Source organism: Podarcis muralis, chromosome 14, assembly GCF_964188315.1.
Source record: "Podarcis muralis chromosome 14, rPodMur119.hap1.1, whole genome shotgun sequence".
Lineage (NCBI taxonomy): Eukaryota > Metazoa > Chordata > Lepidosauria > Squamata > Lacertidae > Podarcis > Podarcis muralis.
This window is the reverse complement of record NC_135668.1, coordinates 31,236,341-31,254,209: the sequence shown is the minus strand read 5'-3', so window position 1 is coordinate 31,254,209 and position 17,869 is coordinate 31,236,341. Positions and strand designations below refer to the sequence as shown.

General features: G+C 52.8%; 2 protein-coding genes across 2 annotated transcripts; one reads left to right on the top strand and one right to left on the bottom strand.

Moving 5' to 3' along the window:
• Positions 1 to 1,398: 1,398 nt before the first annotated feature.
• On the top strand, positions 1,399 to 2,964 carry LOC114584779 (ras-related protein Rap-2c-like). Its single transcript, XM_028706867.2, has one exon. The coding sequence runs from the start codon at positions 1,531 to 1,533 to the stop codon at positions 2,176 to 2,178; it is 648 nt and encodes a 215-aa protein (XP_028562700.1). The 5' UTR covers positions 1,399 to 1,530; the 3' UTR covers positions 2,179 to 2,964.
• A 1,752-nt stretch (positions 2,965 to 4,716) lies between these two features.
• Positions 4,717 to 16,320, bottom strand: PLK1 (polo like kinase 1). Its single transcript, XM_028706148.2, has 10 exons — positions 15,711 to 16,320; positions 13,605 to 13,773; positions 12,313 to 12,457; positions 11,574 to 11,667; positions 10,364 to 10,583; positions 9,342 to 9,500; positions 9,165 to 9,242; positions 7,942 to 8,096; positions 6,959 to 7,141; positions 4,717 to 5,480 (listed from the first exon to the last, which is right to left on the bottom strand). The coding sequence occupies exons 1-10, from the start codon at positions 16,110 to 16,112 to the stop codon at positions 5,274 to 5,276; spliced, it is 1,812 nt and encodes a 603-aa protein (XP_028561981.1). The 5' UTR covers positions 16,113 to 16,320; the 3' UTR covers positions 4,717 to 5,273.
• Positions 16,321 to 17,869: the final 1,549 nt, after the last annotated feature.

The window sequence follows — 17,869 nt, the reverse complement described above, 5'->3', positions numbered from 1 at the left end:
GTTCTCCTTCTGGGCACTCCAAGCCAAGGTTGTTGGCAGAAGGAAAGTTTTCCATCTGCGGATAACTTCCTTTCCAGGGAATTAATTTTTCTGCCTTGAGAGGCTGAGATGCCACACATGCCCCAGGCTTTCTTGGCCACTACAGTTAATAAATAAATACATTTCGAAAGCATTGCAGTATAAGACCAAGTCTGTCTGTTTCCCCTTCCACTATAGGAGGAGAAAGTGTTGGCCAAAACTAGACAAAGGCTCACTCCTTGCACTGAGGGTGGAGAGGGGAGAGGCTGGTGGCGTCCAAGCTTAAATTCACTCAGAGAGCACCATGTGCATAGCCAAGAGGCCCAGATCAAATAAATAAATAAAAATACTTAACTGAGGTTCTGCTCCACCCAACACGAAGCCTGCCCCCTAACATAAATCCTGGCTATGCCTATGGACAGCACCCCAGGGGTCAAGTCCCTCCTCTACTAGAAACTCACACCTAAATTTAAACCACACCCACACTAGATCCTGGGAACTGTAGGTTAAGGGTGCTGGGAATTGTAGCTTTGTAAGGGGTGGCGCTGTGGGTTAAACCACAGAGCCTAGGGCTTGCTGATCAGAAGGTCGGCGGTTCAAATTCCCGCGACAGGGTGAGCTCCCATTGCTCGGCCCCTGATCCTGCCAACCTAGCAGTTTGAAAGCACGTCAAAGTGCAAGTAGATAAATAGGCACCGCTCCGGCGGGAAGGTAAACGGCATTTCCGTGAGCTGTTCCGCTTTGCCAGAAAGGGCTTAGTTATGCTGGCCACATGACCTGGAAGCTGTACGCCAGCTCCCTTGGCCAATAAATCGAGATGAGCACCGCAACCCCAGAGTCGTCCATGACTGGACCTAATGGTCAGGGGTCCCTTTACCTTTACCTAAGGGGTAAGTTACAGGAGTTGGGGTGCTTTAAATGCACCGCGTGTGTGCAGCCTGTATGCAGCTTTGGGTATTATTAGTACTGTAATAAGTTCTTTGGTGTGTTTAAAGTGCTTTGCCTACGAAAGCAAGCTTCACAACACCTTTGTCAGGTGGGCCAGTGACACACCCCTGTTGCAGATGCAGGGGGCTAATGCTGAGAGAATACCCATGATTTGTTGCGAACAGGATTTATATCTTGCTTAAATCATCCATCACCTCTAAGTGCTTGGAAGTGATTTACTGTGACAAAAACTGCCTCAGTCTGCTGCCATCTGTAAAAAAAAAAACCAGAACAGAGGCTTAGTCTTTTGTGCGGGGAAGGGGAAACCACGCAGCGAAGTCCTGTCGCCAATGCTGAGAAGCCCCTTAGCGCGTGCTCGGCTCCCAGAGCGCAGAGCCTTCCGGGGCGCGCCCGCGAAGCAAACAATTGCCCGGGCTGGCGGGCGGCCAGCAGGCAGCCCCTCCCACCGCAGACCGGCCCGCCCGAGCCCCTCCTCCGGCTGTTCGATTGGCCGCGGGCTGCAGCCGCAGCAGATAAAGCGGCCGCCCCGTCGTAGCGGACGGACCAGAGATAAACAGCTCCACGATGTCGCTGAAGCCAGAGGCCCGGGTGCGCTTGGTGTTCTTGGGCGCAGCGGGCGTGGGAAAGACGGCGCTGATCCGCCGCTTCCTGCACGACGCCTTCGAGGCCCGCCACCGTCGCACCGTGGAGGAACTGCACGTGCTGGAGTTGGACCTGGAGCCACCGGGCCCGACGCTGCGCCTCCGCCTGGAGCTGCTGGACACGAGCGGCAGCTACAGCTTCCCGGCCATGCGCCGCCTCTGCATCCAACACGGCGACGTCTTCGCCCTCGTCTACTCGCCCCACGAGCCGGGCTCCTTCGAGGAGCTGCAGCGGCTGCGCGATGAGATCCTGGAAGCCAAGCCCGGCGCCCCGGTGCGCCTTGTAGTGGTCGCCAACAAGTCCGACTTGGGCCCGGCCACCGGCAACAGCGACCGCCTGGCCGCCGCCACAGTGCAGCGCGAGTGGGGCGCTCGCCACGTCGAGGCGTCAGCCAAGCAGGGCTGCAACGTGGTCGGGCTCTTCCAGGAGCTGCTGGGCCAAGTCGACGTGCTCAGCGGGCGCCTGAGTCCGGCCCTCCGGCGCCGCTCCATCCCCGACCCGCTGGCCAAGGAGCCGACGGCGTCCACGCGGCGACGCCCGAGCAAAAGCCCCAACTGCGCCATCTGCTAGCCGGAGCGTCGGAGGAAGCCCAGCGGCCGCTGCGGCGCCCCTTTCCTCTTAGGCAGCCGACGGGGCGGCCGAGGAAGCGAATGTCGTCGAGCACGAGTGAAGCAGGAGGAAGAAACGGAGCGCGTTTGCCTCTCAGGAGTAGCGAGCCATGCAGAGACGCCTCTCCCCGGTGGGTTGAGGCTAGGGGATCGAGTCCCAAAAGACACACGTCCAACCGCACGGGACGACAGAAGCAAGTGCCCTTGTTATGCATCTGGCGCCCCCGCGGCGGACTGCGCACATTCCCCCACTTGCCACTTGGGTCTCGGAGCGCAAGAGTTTCGGCTCGAGGGAAGGAGACACCCCTTTGTGCCAAGCTTCCTGGCCATCGAGGTGGCCCGTTCCAGGACATGGACTCTGCCGAGCCCGCTCTTGGCAACCGGGTGGGGGCGCTCTCTTCCAGAAGCCAGGCCTCGGACAGAGCCCAACAGGAGACTCCGGAGGCCGGACTTCTGCAGGAAACCTGGCTGCCTGGCACTCAGTTCCAGCTGGCTGTTTCCAAGGCATTGTCCACTTGCCTGTTCTTGACTTGTGTAGGGTGGAAACAGTACTTACTGCTGTACCTTAACAGCTTTCCTGGCTGTGGGGCTGATCCATTAGGATGGAGTATGGGGTCTGGGCCGGCTGGACAGAGTGGTTGCACCTGTACTTGTTTCTTTAAAGACCATTCTGAACTTGAAGGAATGTGACTTGTTTTTTATAATACAGTATGTAATCCTGTTTTGGAGAATAAACTGTTACTCTGTTGTTTCATAGTGCTGTGGTGAACCAAGTGGGTGGGCCATCTGAGTCAGGAGCTGGGGGTGGGGGGCCACACAGAGGCCAGCTCAGGAACAGATCGGAAGGTCCCATGTTCAGTCCTCAGTGTCTGAAAGAGCCAATGCTGCGAGCCAATGCAGACCAAGCACCCCCAAACCTGGCCCTCCAGCTGTTTTGGGACAACTCCCATCACCCTAGCTAACAGGACCAGTGGTCAGGGATGATGGGAATTGTAGTCCCAAAACATCTGGAGGGCTGAGTTTGGGGGTGCCTGGTGTAGACAATACTGAGCTGAAAGGACCTTGGGAGGGCAGCAGGTTTGCGAAAATTGCTGTTAGGAGGTGTGGCATGAGACTGACCTTTATTCTAGGATATTCAGCCCGAATGGCATATTAAATTCGAAACATTAGCAGACCCTCCCCCCATAGACCCACAATTCCCAGTTTGCAGAGGATTGTCAATTGTAGCTCAAGGAGCAGGGGTCTCCTAACAACCCCCAGTACCCTTAACAAATTACAGCTCCCAGGATTCTTTGCTTTCTGCAATATCATCACTTTAAATGTATGCTGCCATTTGCAAGCCCAGTCACCTTCAAGGCAGGGTGTGTGTCCTCGGGCAGCAACATGAGTTGCCAATACTGGGCAGCTGCAGCCTCCCCTCAAGCATTCAGGAGGCGGCTAACCACATCACAGCTGTTTGAAGCCCCTTTGCTCAGGATGCCCTGGCCTTCGCACTAGACAGGTGATGCACCTTTGGCCCTGCAGGTGATATTGAACCACAACTCCCATGATCCTTGGGGGCATGCTTTCCGAGGTTGCTGGGAGCTGTAGTTCAACATCTGGAAGGCCACGGTTTCCCCATACCTGGTCCAGGAATTAGGAGGTGCATCCTTGGTGCCAACACCTTACAGCTTTGCTGCCTGAAGCAGATGTGAGTTTCACTTCAGATAAGCTGGAGGGCAGTAGGAAAGCAAAGGCTCCCTCCTGCTTTTCCTCCCCTGCAATTAATATTCATGGTCATCTTCCTCATGTCTGCATCCAACGCTTGCTCTGTGAAACATCCTGAGGCATGGCATCAGCACCCTATGTTAAAGGTTGGCAAGTTTTAATTCTTTTTACTGTTAAGATTGCTGTACGCACTGCAAGATACCCATTTCGCAGAAGAAACACTGATGATGCTTAGGCACAATCACTACCCTCCCCCTGCTGAATCCCTCCAAAGCTAAGACTAGTCATGCTGCAGAGTTGGAGACCAGAGGTCTAAGCATCACAACTGTGAAGGGCTGGTGGACGTTTTTCACCTGAAAGGGAGAGCTCAGCTGTGGGGCAGTCCTAGCTAGGTTAAAAGGGAAGAGGCAGCCAATGAGTCTCTTCTGTAGGAGTTGCAGAAGTGGCTCTTCTGAATCTAAAAGGGAACCAATCCTTTGTTGCTCGATAGTGCCCCAATCCTCTGGGCTTGTCATTTTGGGACCTGGCTCACTTCTCCCAATGTGTCCATGCAGGGAAGGCACGAAGGGGCCACAGTTTCTTACAGCAGAGCAGAAGCCATTTCAATATGTCCCCTAGGAACCTGTTCTCTGTGGGGAAGGAGACTTGCAGCCCCAGGCAAGAAACATCAGGGAGTAAAGGCAGCCAAGGACTTGGGATCTGCAACTCTATTAGAGGATGATGTGCAAAAGCGGCCAAAAACCCCTTTCAGAGTTACAAGGGTGGAGAAGGCAGTGTGGAGGACCCCGCTGAATGCTTCCAGAGAATCTTCTTTATTAAGTAATGTACAAAAAGTTTAGTTGGTGTAGACTTTAGTTTCAATATTTAAAAATCTGGTTGCTTAGAGTCAAAGAACAAAATGCCAGACAGTTTAACTACAGCAGGAAGAGGAGGGAGAGTGCCCACAAGAGGAAGGCTCAGCAGACAGACCACGTACAAGTAACTCACATGGTGTAACCGAAACCCCCAACTCTTAAGTTGCACCAGAGGCCTCATTGGGCTGGGCTGAGAGGAGGGAGAAATGGGGGCTTTTTCTCCAGTAGAATCGGGAGAAAAGAAATCCTTGGTTGTTGTTTTTTTAAAAAATAAAGAGTCTTCTAGGCTGGGCTGGGGGGGCATTTAGCCCCCCTGTAAGGAGCACCGCCCAGCTAGAAGCCACTCCCTGGCCTGACCCCTGTGCCAGGACACAGCCAGGCAGAGGTGACCCCAGCTGGGAGGGGAGGGCAGGAATGCCGCAGCCCTTAACGGTATTGGAACTGGAAGAGACAGCGAGAGAGTCCTTCACTGCTGCACAACCCCAGCAGCCAGGTGCTAGGTAGAAGGTTTGGGGCAGGGAACGCCCTGCTTGGAGTTCATCAGCTTCTCCACCATGGTGCGGGCATAGCGGAGGCGGCTGGCCAGTTCCTTGCAGCAGCCGAACTCCTCAATCAGGCTCAGCTTGTAGGTGCGGAACTCCCGCTTCTCATTGATGTAGGTGACGGCTGCCATCAAGGGGCACAGGATGACCTTGGTGTGGTCCTGTGGGCAGAGGATGGAGAAGAGACATGCAAGAGGCAAATTAGCACCAGCTGGGCTCCTTCAGCTCTGAGAGGCAGCCACAGGGGATTAGGATGGTGGCATTAATGCAATACGAGGTAGCAGTTTGTAAAACCACATAACAAGACAAAGCTGGGAAACCAGCGGTGCCTATGATGACTATTCTGGGCCTTGGCAACTCCTGTTGGTCCTAGAATCAGCTTGGCCAAGGAGGGGGGTGGGTGGGAGTTGGAGCCCATGAAAACCTGGCTATTCCCGATATAAGGAATATCTGGATCAAGGTTTCCCATACTTGGGTCTCAAGCTGCTTTTGGACTACAACTCACATCATCCCTAGCTAGCAGGACCAGTGGTCAAGGATGGGAATTGCAGTCCAAAAGCAGCTGGAGACCCAAGTTTGGGAAGCCCTGCTCTAGATCCATTTAAGCCAGTGCAGGTAACTTCATGCCCAGGGCCTGAATGCAATCCTCCATTTGTGCTCAGAACTCTCCCTAGGCCACCCTCATCACTGGCCCAGCTTCAGATATGCCTGGATGGGATGCACCCTTCAACTCTGTTCATGCCTCATGCTCACCTGGATGGAGGAGATGAGTGCATGTCAAAATCTAGCCTGCTGCACAAGGGTGATGTTTGTGTCGGTTGCTCCGCCCCTTTTGCCTCTGGCCCCACCCACCACTGATATGTGGCCCCTAGAAGGCTGCCCAGAATGGAATGCGGCCCCTGGGCTGTAAGGATTCCCTGCACTTTGCTGTAAGCAGTCAGAGATGATGCCAGAACAGCATTCCACAAACACGTCGGCTTCATGATCCCAAGAGGAGTTCTGAAGCCAAAGGAACTGGAGTAGGAAGAGACTCAAATCTTGCCCCTTAGAGAGACAAAGGCAAAGAAGCCAGGGCATCCTCCTCTGTGCCCTTGGAGGCATCTACCACACAATCCCTCTCCTTTGCCTGCTCTCAGTTCCACCTTTACGCCATCAATGGCTACTAGCCATGGTAGCTGTGCTCTGCTTCCACAGCTGACAGCAGCAATGCTTCTGAATGCCAGTTGCTGGAAACCGCAGATGGAAAGAGGGCTCTTGTGCTCGGGTCATGCTTGCAGGTTTCCAAGGGGGCACCTGGTTGGCCACTGTGAGAACAGGATGCTGGACTAGATGGGCTATTGACCAGATCCATCAGGGTCCTTTTAGGTACAGTATTGGGAGGGGGGCAGCATTAAACTTGTTCAAGAAGAGATGCCTGTGACACCCCAAGCTGAACCAGTTGACAGCATGGACAGCCAGCCAGCCAGCTAGCCATTATTATTAATTCAACTTCTAAGCCCACCTTTCCTCCCTAAGGAACCCATTGATTGTCCCTTTTGGAGGGTGGGGGGGATAATTTCTAGCTTCAAAACCCACCCCCAAATACATGCAAGCTGGCAGGGTGGGGAGAGAGAGAGCTTCCCCGCTCCTGTTAGGTCACCTGGAAGAAGTTGATCTGCACAGTGCCATTGCTCAGGTGCAGGATGATGGCGCTGCGAGTGCGGAACCAATAGCACATGTAAGGGAGGCGGGCCAGCTCGTCTCCCTCTCGGGGGGTGATGTTGGCTCCCGCCTTCAGCAAGTGCTCGCTCATGTAGTTGCGGAAATAGCTCAGCAGCGTGATCTGCAGGAGACAAAAACAAGGACCCATGTCAGCAAAACAGCGGCAGAGCAGAGGGAGGCCTCAAAACGCTACGTTCCAGCAAAGGACCCTGCAAGGCTTGATAAAAGGTTATTGGCAACAGAAGCCCAGAGCTCATAAAGGCATCCTCCGCCCAGCAGGATTTAAATGCACCACCCCCCCCTTAAGCCACACAGACACCAGAATAGTATAAAAGAAAGTCCTTCTTCACACAGCGCATAGTTAAACTATGGAACTCACTGCCACAGGAGACGGAAATGGCCAACAGCCTAGATGACTCTAAAAGATTAGACAAATTCAGGGAGGAGATGGCTATAAGCTATGATGGTTGTGCTGCAGTTGTAGGCAGCAATGTTCTGAATACCAGTTGCTGGAAACCACAGCAGGGGAGAGGACTCCTGGGCTCCCATCCGGCTTGCTGGTTTCCCACAGGAGCATCTGGTTGGCCCCCAGTGGCCACAGGATGTTGGACTAGATGGGTCATTGGGCCAGCTGCAGGGTTGCTCTTACGTTCTTAAGTAGCCTCCTACTTGCAGCCAGCAAGAGCCAACAGCCCTCTTGTTGCCACCAGACCCCCAACCTCACATCGATGCTGCCCCTTCTCCAAAATGAGAATGGTGGTTTCTTTCGCAAGGGGAAAAAAATACCCTGGGGCCGAGCGATGGCTGGAAGCCGCTCACACCTTCATCTCAGATACAGAAAGGCAGCTGCTCAGTGGCAAAGGTAGGGGCACTTTGCACATGGTCAGATTTAGCCACCACCACGAGGCTCTAGTCACTGACCTTCTTGCTGAAAGCCTCTGGGTAGGAACGTGCGTTGAAGTACGACTCAGAGCCGTTTTGCTCAATGTACTGCAGGCTGTCCCCGTCGTTGTACATAATCAGGCGGGTCGAGTCGTTGAAGAGGACCCCAACGCTGTTGTCGCACAGCTGGTAGCCTGGGGTGCGGAGAACAGAGGGGAGCACTCAAAACCTGCCTTAATTCCAAACCAAGGAGAATCTTGCCTTTCCGTGGTCTCAGCTGTCTCCCGCAGAGAACCCAAGACTCTTTCCCACCCGAGTGGCCAGGGGCTCTAACCGCAAAGCAGGTGCTTATTATCTGTTAATCAATCAATGCCACCAGATCTCAGAGGCCCCTTGGTCATGCTTTGGCAGAAGTTTTGACCCTGAAGCAGAGCTCCGAGGCTTCCTCTTTCATACAGGAAGCACCAACTAATCACAGGCACCACAGACAATAACATCACATCTGGACAATTTCATTGCAAGCTCCTGCCCCTTAGTGAGTCCTACCACCCTGGGCTCCTTTGGGAGGAAGGTTTGAACCCAAACGAATGAATAAAATAAATGCTGACCAACGGCTCCACCTGCCAACATCTCGCTTATGGTAATTTCTGGACAGATGTTCCACCCCTGGATTTAGGTCAAGGCTTCTTTTGGTATTCTCCCAATTACTTTTGGTATTTCCCCCCAACATTTTTAATCTGAGTCATGCAAAATTCATGCAAATAAAAATGTGTATAGCCACAAAAACCACATTAGCATCATAAAGGGAACCAGCAACTCTTTATTTTATCTTGCGGACTTCCCCGGTTCCTGAAATTGTGTCTCGCCCCGTCCCCTGCCCTCCATGTATCTCCCCCCCTTATTATTCTTGTTCTCAGGAAAATAAAAATTTAAATGATTAAGAAGTAGTAAGGGTGGCAGCTTGGAACATGGGCTTGCCTCATTGATAGGTGAGTTTTTGGTCTGTTCCCAACAGGACCAACTTGGGATGTTTTGCCACTTGAGGCAAAACATAAAATACCCTCCCACCTCTTCCTTTGCAACCGCCTCCCTGAGCTGAAGGTAGAGAGGGAGTAAAAGGAGGCTGGAGAAGGGTGAGCAGCACACCCTGCGGAGGTTGGATCTGCCACCAGAGGCAACTGCTTCACTTTGCCTCATGGCCCTGTTTCCCAAGGTGCACTCCCCCCCCCCCCGACTGCTGCTGTGCCCAGTCGACTACCCACCTAGGCCGTACTTATCCGAGTAGTCCACCCATTTGCTGACCCAGAAGATGGGGATGCAGGCTGGGTCCTCAGCCTCCTCTGAAAAAGAGAATGGTGGTTACCAAATGGAGGCTAAGGAAGTGGAGCCCACAGGCAAGCAAAGCTGGCTCAGGTACAAGACACACACACGGACCACACCTTGTCTGATGGGTGCTCTTTCTGCGGGATTGGACCCATTGACCAGTGTCAGCTGCTGCAGGAGGTCAGCCAAGTGGCTGTCCACAGGACTCCTGGGCTCCCGCAGGGCCACCTCTTCTTCCTTCTCGGGCACCTTCTCCAGCGCAGGGCTCTCTGGTCCTGTGTAGGAAAGAGAGAGATGCATGGGATGCTGCCTTGTTCCACTCTTGGCTCATGGACCTCAGCTTCCCAGTTGGAGATCACACCCTGTGCAGCCTCAGCCAGACCCACACACCTTTCCCACAAGTTCGGCTCACTCCATTTTGCCTGGGTTTCACTGGCAGAACTGGCACAGCTACAGGTGCCACATTATCCCCCTTCCGCACTTGTAAGTATTCAATCTTTTAGTGTGGCGGCACTACATCTTTGCTGTAAGATGCCTGCTAAAAACCATTCTTGTTGGCCCAGATGTTTAGAAAGTTGGAGCGAGCTTTAATCTGTTTTCGGCCCGTTGTTATTTTAACTTAAGTCTTAAATTATTGTTGTTAATTGTTCTTAGTGATAATCTTATTGTTATACCCTTTTTTTGTACACTGCTTTGAGGTTGGGGTTGTTTTTTTACAAGCAAGCAGTGTATACATTTCATGAAATAAATAAATACAGTCGTACCTTGGAAGTTGAACGGAATCCGTTCCGGAAGTCCACTCGACTTCCAAAAATCAAATTGCAGCTTCTGATTGGCTGCAGGAAGCTCCTGCAGCCAATCAGAAGCCGTGGAAGCCCTCTCAAATGTTGGGTTCCAAAAGAATGTTCACAAACTGGAACAATCACTTCCAGGTTTACGGCGTTCAGGAGCCAAACCGTCCAAGTTCCAAGGCGTTCGGGATCCAACGTACAACTGTACAGGCATTTTCCTTGTCTATTGATGAGTCTTATGGAATATTCTAGGTGTTGTTGTATCACTCCCCCCCCCCCCAGCCCCCTTATTAAGTTACTACCTGGGCTGCAAGCACACCCAAGCCTTCCCCTGCTCACTCCCTCACCTTTGTTGACCACTGTGAGAGGCTTCCTCAAGCTGGCATCAAACCCACTGGGGGCCAGAGAAAACCTAGGGGGTATCGTGAGGCAAGTGGTGGGCAGCCGTGATGGGATGTAGCCCGTGGTGAAGAACTCATCGGTCAGCAGCTCATCAATGGTGGGGCGGGCAGCCGGGTCGGACCGCAACATTTTCTGGATGAGGGTAGCAGCTATGGGGTTGATGTGCTGGAAAGGAGGAAGAGTAGCGTTGGGAAATGGAACAAACACAAGACACAGGCAGGCGCACCAGCCCCACAGCCATGAGCTCTAAGCAGGGCATGAGCTGCTAAAATGTCCTGCTTTACACAGCACGCGGCTAAACTATGAAACTCACTCAAGCAGGGATGGCCACCAGCTTGGGTGTCTTTAAATGAGGATCGGGCAAATTACTGGAGAAGGCTATTAATGACTATTTGCCAGGATGGCTATGCTCTGCCACCACATTTGAAGCCAGCAATGCTTCTGAATGCCAGTTGCTGGAAACCACAGCAGGTGAGAGGCCTCTTGGGATCAGATCCTGCTTGAACATTTCCCATAATCTGGGTGGTCACTTTGAGAACAGAATGCTGGACTAGATTCAGCCCTGTTTGGCCTAATACAGCAGGCACTTCTTCTGCTCGCACCCAGAGCACAAGGCCAGGTTCTAGGTTCCATATGGGCAGGGCTTTCTTTTTGGCGCTATTCAACGGTACTCAGTACCGGCACCTCCCCGCCCCCCTCTTGTGGTAAGGTAAATGGAGGGTGGGGAGAGGAAGCAAGCAACCATGGCTAAATGGGGGGGGGGGGGGGAGCAGGGATTGCAAGAAGTAGGAGGTTGAGGGGGAAAAGAGGCCCGAATAATTCACTGCTGTGTTCTTCTTATCTTTAGCTTATAATCAGCATTGGGGAAACTTTGGCCCATTAGAGATGTTGTTCTGTTCATTAAATGGAATTCTGCTATGTAGACATAACCCTAAACTGCTTTGGGGGCAGCTTCAGTTCTGTGTTTTGTGCAGACTCGATTGTTTCCCCCAAATTCACCCCACCTTGAGCCCTCAAAACGACTCAGCTTAGAAATCTGAGTCAAAATTCCCCTGCCAGTTGCTGCCAACTCCAGTTTCAGGAGTTAAGGGGTGCCCACTTCTGACCCCCCCCCCAGTCAACTCCAGACTCTCCCGTATCCAGGGAAGGCTGTACCGATGGAATGGTGTACTCGTTGTTCTTAATTCGGATGTACGTTTCTTTCAGACAGGAGGTTTCGAAGGGGGGCTTCCCAACCAGGAGAGTGTACCTGAAAGGAGAGACCATATATGGAAACCCATCAACTGCGGGTGCTGGGGGTGGAGAGGAACGCTAGGGAGCCCACTGCCCACCCAAACATTTAGCTACCTTTCTCTCCCTCTTCCGTGGAACAAGCCATGTTTACACCGCTGAAACTCTTGTTCCTCAAAATGCACAGAGCATGACCCACCCTGCTTCTCGCCCCTTCCCAGCACATCCAAGGTGGGGATGGAGGGAGCAGAACGTAAGAGACTCCCTGCTTCCTTCCAGTCTGTGCAGAGCGGAACAGAGACAGGCTGTGCCTAAACCAGCCCCCCCACCTGATGTTCTCCAGATGTTTGGGGCGAGAATTCCCAACACCAAAGGTATTTGTCCTGGGCAGTCATCCCCACCAAGAACAAGTGATACAACCAGGCACATCCCTGAAAAGTCCCTCCCCCGTGAGAGGCACCCCTGGAAAGGAAACTGGAAGTGTTTTAGGGGGACGGGACTGCACATTTTTATGCAACTTGTGGAGGGAAGAGAAAGATTGGAAGTTCTAACACCACCTGACTTTATTACCCCAACTTCCCCTTTACTGATTTCCCGCCAGCACTGATGAGGAAAACCCCTGGTATCCATTAAATCCACTCAAGTCTTACACAGCAAAACGTACATGATGCAGCCGAGGGACCAGACATCCACTTCGAAGCTGTGTCCCTTCTTGCCCAGCACCTCTGGGGCGATGTAGTTGGGCGTCCCGCACAGGGTCTTCTTCCGCTCGCCATCGTACTCCACCTTGGTGGCTAAGCCAAAGTCCCCTGGACAAACAGGAGGAACACAGAGGCTTCCTTGGTCAAGGCTACGCCAGAGAAGCCACAAATGGAAGCATTAAGTAGCTTCCTTTTCAGAGGCAGTCAGAGATGTAAAGGCCCAATAAAGGGAAAGGGATTTTTAACACAAGCACGCTTCACATTGGAAGGTTTGGGGAACGCTGGCAAGGAGAACTCTCACAGGATAGGTTTCCTTTTTTGCAGGGAGCAGAGTGCTGTTTTAAGGCAGATTTGCTCCTTCAAAAGGTGCAGTATAAATATTTTTATGCTCCAATCCACTCCCACAACCTGGTAAGGGGAGAATTGTGAATTGCTGTCTGCTTCCTTTTAGTGCCCTTTGATGGGAGTTTGAAAGCACTAGAAGATGGATGGGGAACCTACAGCCCTCAGCCTAATTGAAAGCATAGGGAGAGGGAAACAAGGTTTTCTGAAGATGTCACACCTCTTGGTACAGGGCGCCTGCTCTGCACCCAAGCAGCACTTTGGGGAAAGTACCATTCCACAATACTGATGGCTCCGAACGATATGGTTGTAAACTGTTTAATTCTTTTTTAAATATTGCTTTGAATGCTGAAACCCACCCTGAGACCTTTGGGTGATGAGTGGGTAATAAATGAATAAGAATAAGAGTCATTTAGTTCAAACAGGTAGAAACCGGACAGTTGTCCCATCCCAAGAAGCACTCAGCCTGGGAAATAATGCAATAGAAGGCAAATATACACATTTGGAGTAGGGCTGCCATACGTCCGGACATTACCGGGATTTCAAGGTGGAATTGACATCTGGGGGGAATTTCCAAAAGGCAGCACTTTGTCCTGGATCTTAGGGGTCAATTGAAAAATCACATTTTTTTTGGCATTTTTGTATTGAAATATGTCAACCCTACATTTTGAAGCCAGATAAAGCCCACTAAAATTCCTAGATTACACCATCAGATTGTAAGAACTGCCTCCAAGCTAAATGAGCAAAAAACACAGGTGTTCTGGTGCACCAGCCGGCATCCAATTGTTTTGTGTCCAGGCTGCTTAAGCTCTCTTTCCCCTCCACATGCAGCACGATAGGAAACCTCCCTCCCCAGGCAGTGAGCCCATGGCCATATAATTCCCAGGCCCCCCACCCTGCACAACCCCCTTACCTATCTTCACCTCCATGTCGTCATTAAGGAACAGGTTGCCCAACTTGAGGTCACGGTGGATGACCCGGTTACTGTGCAGGTACTGGCAGCCCTGGATGATCTGCCGCAGGTAGTAGCGAGCTTCGGGTTCCGTCAGCGCTTTCCGTCGCTTGTGCAGCTCCAGAAGAGACTTTGGAGAGGGAGGAGGAATGAGAAAAGCACCTTAAGGAGATAGTCAGTGAACTGACCAAGGCGGGCAGGAGCTCCTCTCCAGGAAGCTGCCTTAGAACAGTGTTTCCCAACCTTGTGCCTCCAGCTGTTTTTGAACTACAACTCCCATCATCCCTGACTAGCAAGACCAGTGGCAAGGGATGATGGGAATTGTAGTCCAAAAACAGCTGGAGGCCCAAGGTTGGGAAACACTGCCTTAGAAGACCGTCAGACTGCAGGTCCATTTAGATCAGCGCTGTCTATACAGAGTCAGAGAATGCCATGGCTTTCCATGGTTTCAGGCAGGGGGCATTCCCAGCCCTATGTGGAGATGCCAAGGAAGCTCCGTCCAGTGAGTGACAGACAGCCCCCTCCCTACAAATAAGTGTGGGGCTGGAATGGAATATGATGCAGTTCACAGCAACTCTCTCGCCACCCCTGGAAAGTTTGGCCAGGGCATGAGAGTGGATTGTGCTTTTCAAATCACTGATTTTAGCAAGATGTTGACATGTAGCGACTGGCCCAAGGTCACACCCAGTGCGCTTGATGGCTGAGTGAGGATTTGAACCCTGCTCTCCAAGGTCCTTGTCTGACACTGTAAACACGACACCACACCGGCTTTCTGCCGCGGGTCTCTTCTGATGTTCTGACTGGCAGGCAAATGCAAGGACGCCAATATTACCTTTTCTGCCCACAGTCTACTTCTGTCAACCTCAAACCCACCTGAAACCTCCTTGCCCTGCCCCATATTCCTCCTCACAGTGGGGTTCCTGCCATCTCCGAGTGGGTCCTATGTGATGTTGCTTCCCCATTCACACCAGCCTTTGGTACCTGTCACAAAAGCTGTGTGGTATACCAACCTCCCCGCTTTTAATTAAAGGTCTGCAAACATCCCCAGCTTTTTTGTTAAGATTCCTGCATTGCAGGGAGTTGGACTAGATGACCCTCGGGATCCCTTCGAACTCTACAATTCTATGATTTTAGGATCGCCACAGCTCAGCCAGCGGGCAAGAGGGGTTGACAGGTGACAGGTAGACTACAGGCAGTTTCTGGGACCTTTGAAATGTGGACCAGTTTCATCACCCCTAAGGCACCAAGGCCATCTTTCCCAGCTAAAAACTGACAGCTAAACTCTGGTGCTTTCATGTATTGCTCAACTTCCCAGATCTCAGTGAGGCTGTTCAGAACCAGTCATCTCATTCCATAGCCAGGGATGAGAGAATGATGGAAGGTTCAAGCCTTCCTTTATTCAATTTATTTAATTTGTATACCACCCTTCATCCAAAAGTCACAGGGCTGTTCACAACACAGAAATACAAGATGAGGACACAAAATACACGATAAAACAAAAACAAACCAATAACCCCAAATAAGTTTAACTTAGGAAGGAGATGACAGCAGCAGCTGAACATAAGTCAAAGGCTATTGATGGAACCCTCCATTTCTGGAGTGTGGGAATCTTCCTACAAAGCAGATAGGTCAAGACTTAAGGAGAAGGACCACCTAGCCTGGCTGTTGTTTGATGGGGGCTGGTCGTGGTGAGCGATTACGGGGAAGGTACTCTGCAGGTGCTCAGAGAAGGGCTTGCATTATCCCCTAAGTGCCGAAAACAGCGACTTGGAACGACACATCCAGTCGCTTGGGAACGCGGCCAACAAAGGCGCCCACCCTACCCCACCGAGAGGCCGTCGCCTGGGGAACCGGATCCACGCCCTCCCCTTGCCAAACCGAAGCTATGGCTACGGCCTGGCAGTTCCCAGGCCTGCCTAGCCAGGGGCTGCTGGAGGGTCGGTCCCTTCAACCCCCCCCCCAGCCCGGGGCTCTGCAGCGCCCCTCCGGCAGCCCCGTCGAACAGCGAACCCCGAGCCCGCCGCGGCCGCCGCCCTTTGCGCGCCCTCCCCCTTCCCGGGTCCTCACCCTCCGCCGGCAGAGCTCGAGCACGACAAAGACGAAGTTGGCGTCCTCGAAGAAGCCGTGGAAGCCGACCACGTGGCGGTGGTGGAGGCTGCGGTGGATGGCGATCTCCATGGACATCTTCTCCTTCTGCGGCGCCTTCAGCAGCAGCGACTTGGGCACGATCTTGCCCGCGAAGACCTCCTGGCTCTCCACGTCCGTGATCTCGTAGCATTTTGCGAAGCCGCCCTTGCCCAGGAAGCGCCCCAGCATGTACCGCCGGCGGCTCCGCGGGTCCAGCAGCACCTCCGGGATGGCCTTGCTCTCCTTCAACGCCGCGGAAGACGCCCGGCTCCCCCCGGCACCACCGCTAGGCGCCGCCGACGCCCCCGGGCGGGACCCTCTGCTGGGCACCGCCGCGCTCATCCCCGACGCCTTCCTCGGATGCTGCTCCGGAGGCTCCTTGCGCTGCGCTCCCGTTGGGCCTGAGAATGAGGATGGCGCTGCTGTGCGCTCCGTCCAGGCTCCGTGACAGCGATGAGCAGCAGCAGCAGCAGCGACCCGGCCGACGGCTTCTGCTCGGTGGCTGCACCAATTTCAAACCTAGAGCCGGAGCGTTACGGAGCCCCGAGCGCGCTCCTCATTGGCCGGCAGGATTTAAACTCCAACCCGCCTCCAGCGCCGCGGAGCACGACGGGAACCGGAGCCCGCGAGGGAGGGAGGGAGGGAGCGAGACCGGGAATCCGTCACCGTCCCAGCCCCGCCCCGACAGCAGCGGGCAAAGCGGCGCCAGCGCAGCCGCCCAGTGCGGTTTGCGCAAAGCTGCTGCTGCGCGCATCCATGGGAGTCCGACCCGTCTAACGCAGCTGGAGGGCTTTACTCCCGAGTAAACATGCGGAAGGGAGCGCTCCCAAGTTCCGTCGTAGGTCTTTTCTGGGGACCCCCGTCGGGCGCTGCAGTGCAATGCAATGGAGCGGGCCGGGCTGCAGGCGTAGGATCTTTTTGGAGAGCCTCACCCGGGCCCCGCGGAGCGAGTCGAGGCTCTCCGCCAAGTGCTTGCTCGCGTCTTCGCCTAGAATGGCATCGCCTTCTCCGCCTTCTCGGCTTTTCAGCCGTTGTTGTATTGGCGGTTGAGGTTTTGAACTTATTGCTGTCGATCTCTCTATTGTTGTGAGCCGGGCTGGAAATGTTAACATTAAAGGGCAAGAGGCAAACTAACATACCGGTACTAAACTGATTTCAGTGTCGATACATTTGTCCCTTGTTTATAATTTTATGGCCCTAATGAGCGCTCTAATATATATATATATATATATATATATATATATATATATATAGGTTTTAAAATAGGTTTATACACAAAATAAATAACCCCACTTACTTCTGAGTAAGCTGAATTTAATTCAATAGGACTTCTGGGTGGACATGGGTAGGGTTGCCTATAAAGATGTGTTGTGTAGTGGACTAGGACCTGAGAGACCTGGGTTCACATCCCCACTGCCATGAAGCTCACTGGGTGTCCTGAGACCTGTCTCTTAGCCTACCCTACCCAACAAGGTGGTTCTGAAGGTAACATGGGGAGAGGGAGAACTTTGTAAGCCACCTTGAGCTTGAAGAATTTTGGGCTATCAATACCAGGGAGAATTTACAATTTGGTTATAATTGTTTATAATCCAATATTATTCACTTGAAAAACAATGGGGATGGAGTTAGGTGTGATCACAAAGAGAATAATAAGCCATTGCTTTGGTGCTCAGGGGCAGTCACCTTCAGATCTGTTGTCAGACTCCCATCAGCCACAGCAGCCAATAAAAACATAAGAATAGCTTGCTGGATCAGGCCAAAGACCCCCAGCATCCTGGGGGAATGCTCCAATAGGAAACCTAGAAACAGGATTCCTGATCATGAGCCTTCACCCTTCCAGGAGTTTCCAGCAACTGGTATTCAGAAGCACTACTGTCTCTGAGTGTGAAGGCAGAGCATAGCCATCATGGCTAGCAGCCATTGATAGCCTCATCCTCCATGAATTAGTCCAATCCTCCTTTAAAGCCACCCAAATTGGTGGCCATCACTGCCTCTTGTGGCAGTGAGTTCCATAGTATAACTCAGTGGTTTTCAACCAGTGTGCTGTGGTATCCTGGGGTGCCAAGAAGGAGGAGAAGAATATTTATACCCTGCCCATC

Coding starts and splice junctions, on each gene's coding strand:
- LOC114584779 (XM_028706867.2), top strand. CDS start 1,531: ATGTCGCTGAAGCCAGAGGCCCGGGTGCGCTTGGTGTTCTTGGGCGCA.
- PLK1 (XM_028706148.2), bottom strand. CDS start 16,112: ATGAGCGCGGCGGTGCCCAGCAGAGGGTCCCGCCCGGGGGCGTCGGCG. Junction 12,458..13,604: donor CGACATGGAGGTGAAGATAG/GTAAGGGGGTTG, acceptor CTGTTTGTCCAG/GGGACTTTGGCTTAGCCACC. Junction 11,668..12,312: donor TGGTCCCTCGGCTGCATCAT/GTACGTTTTGCT, acceptor CTCTCCTTTCAG/GTACACTCTCCTGGTTGGGA.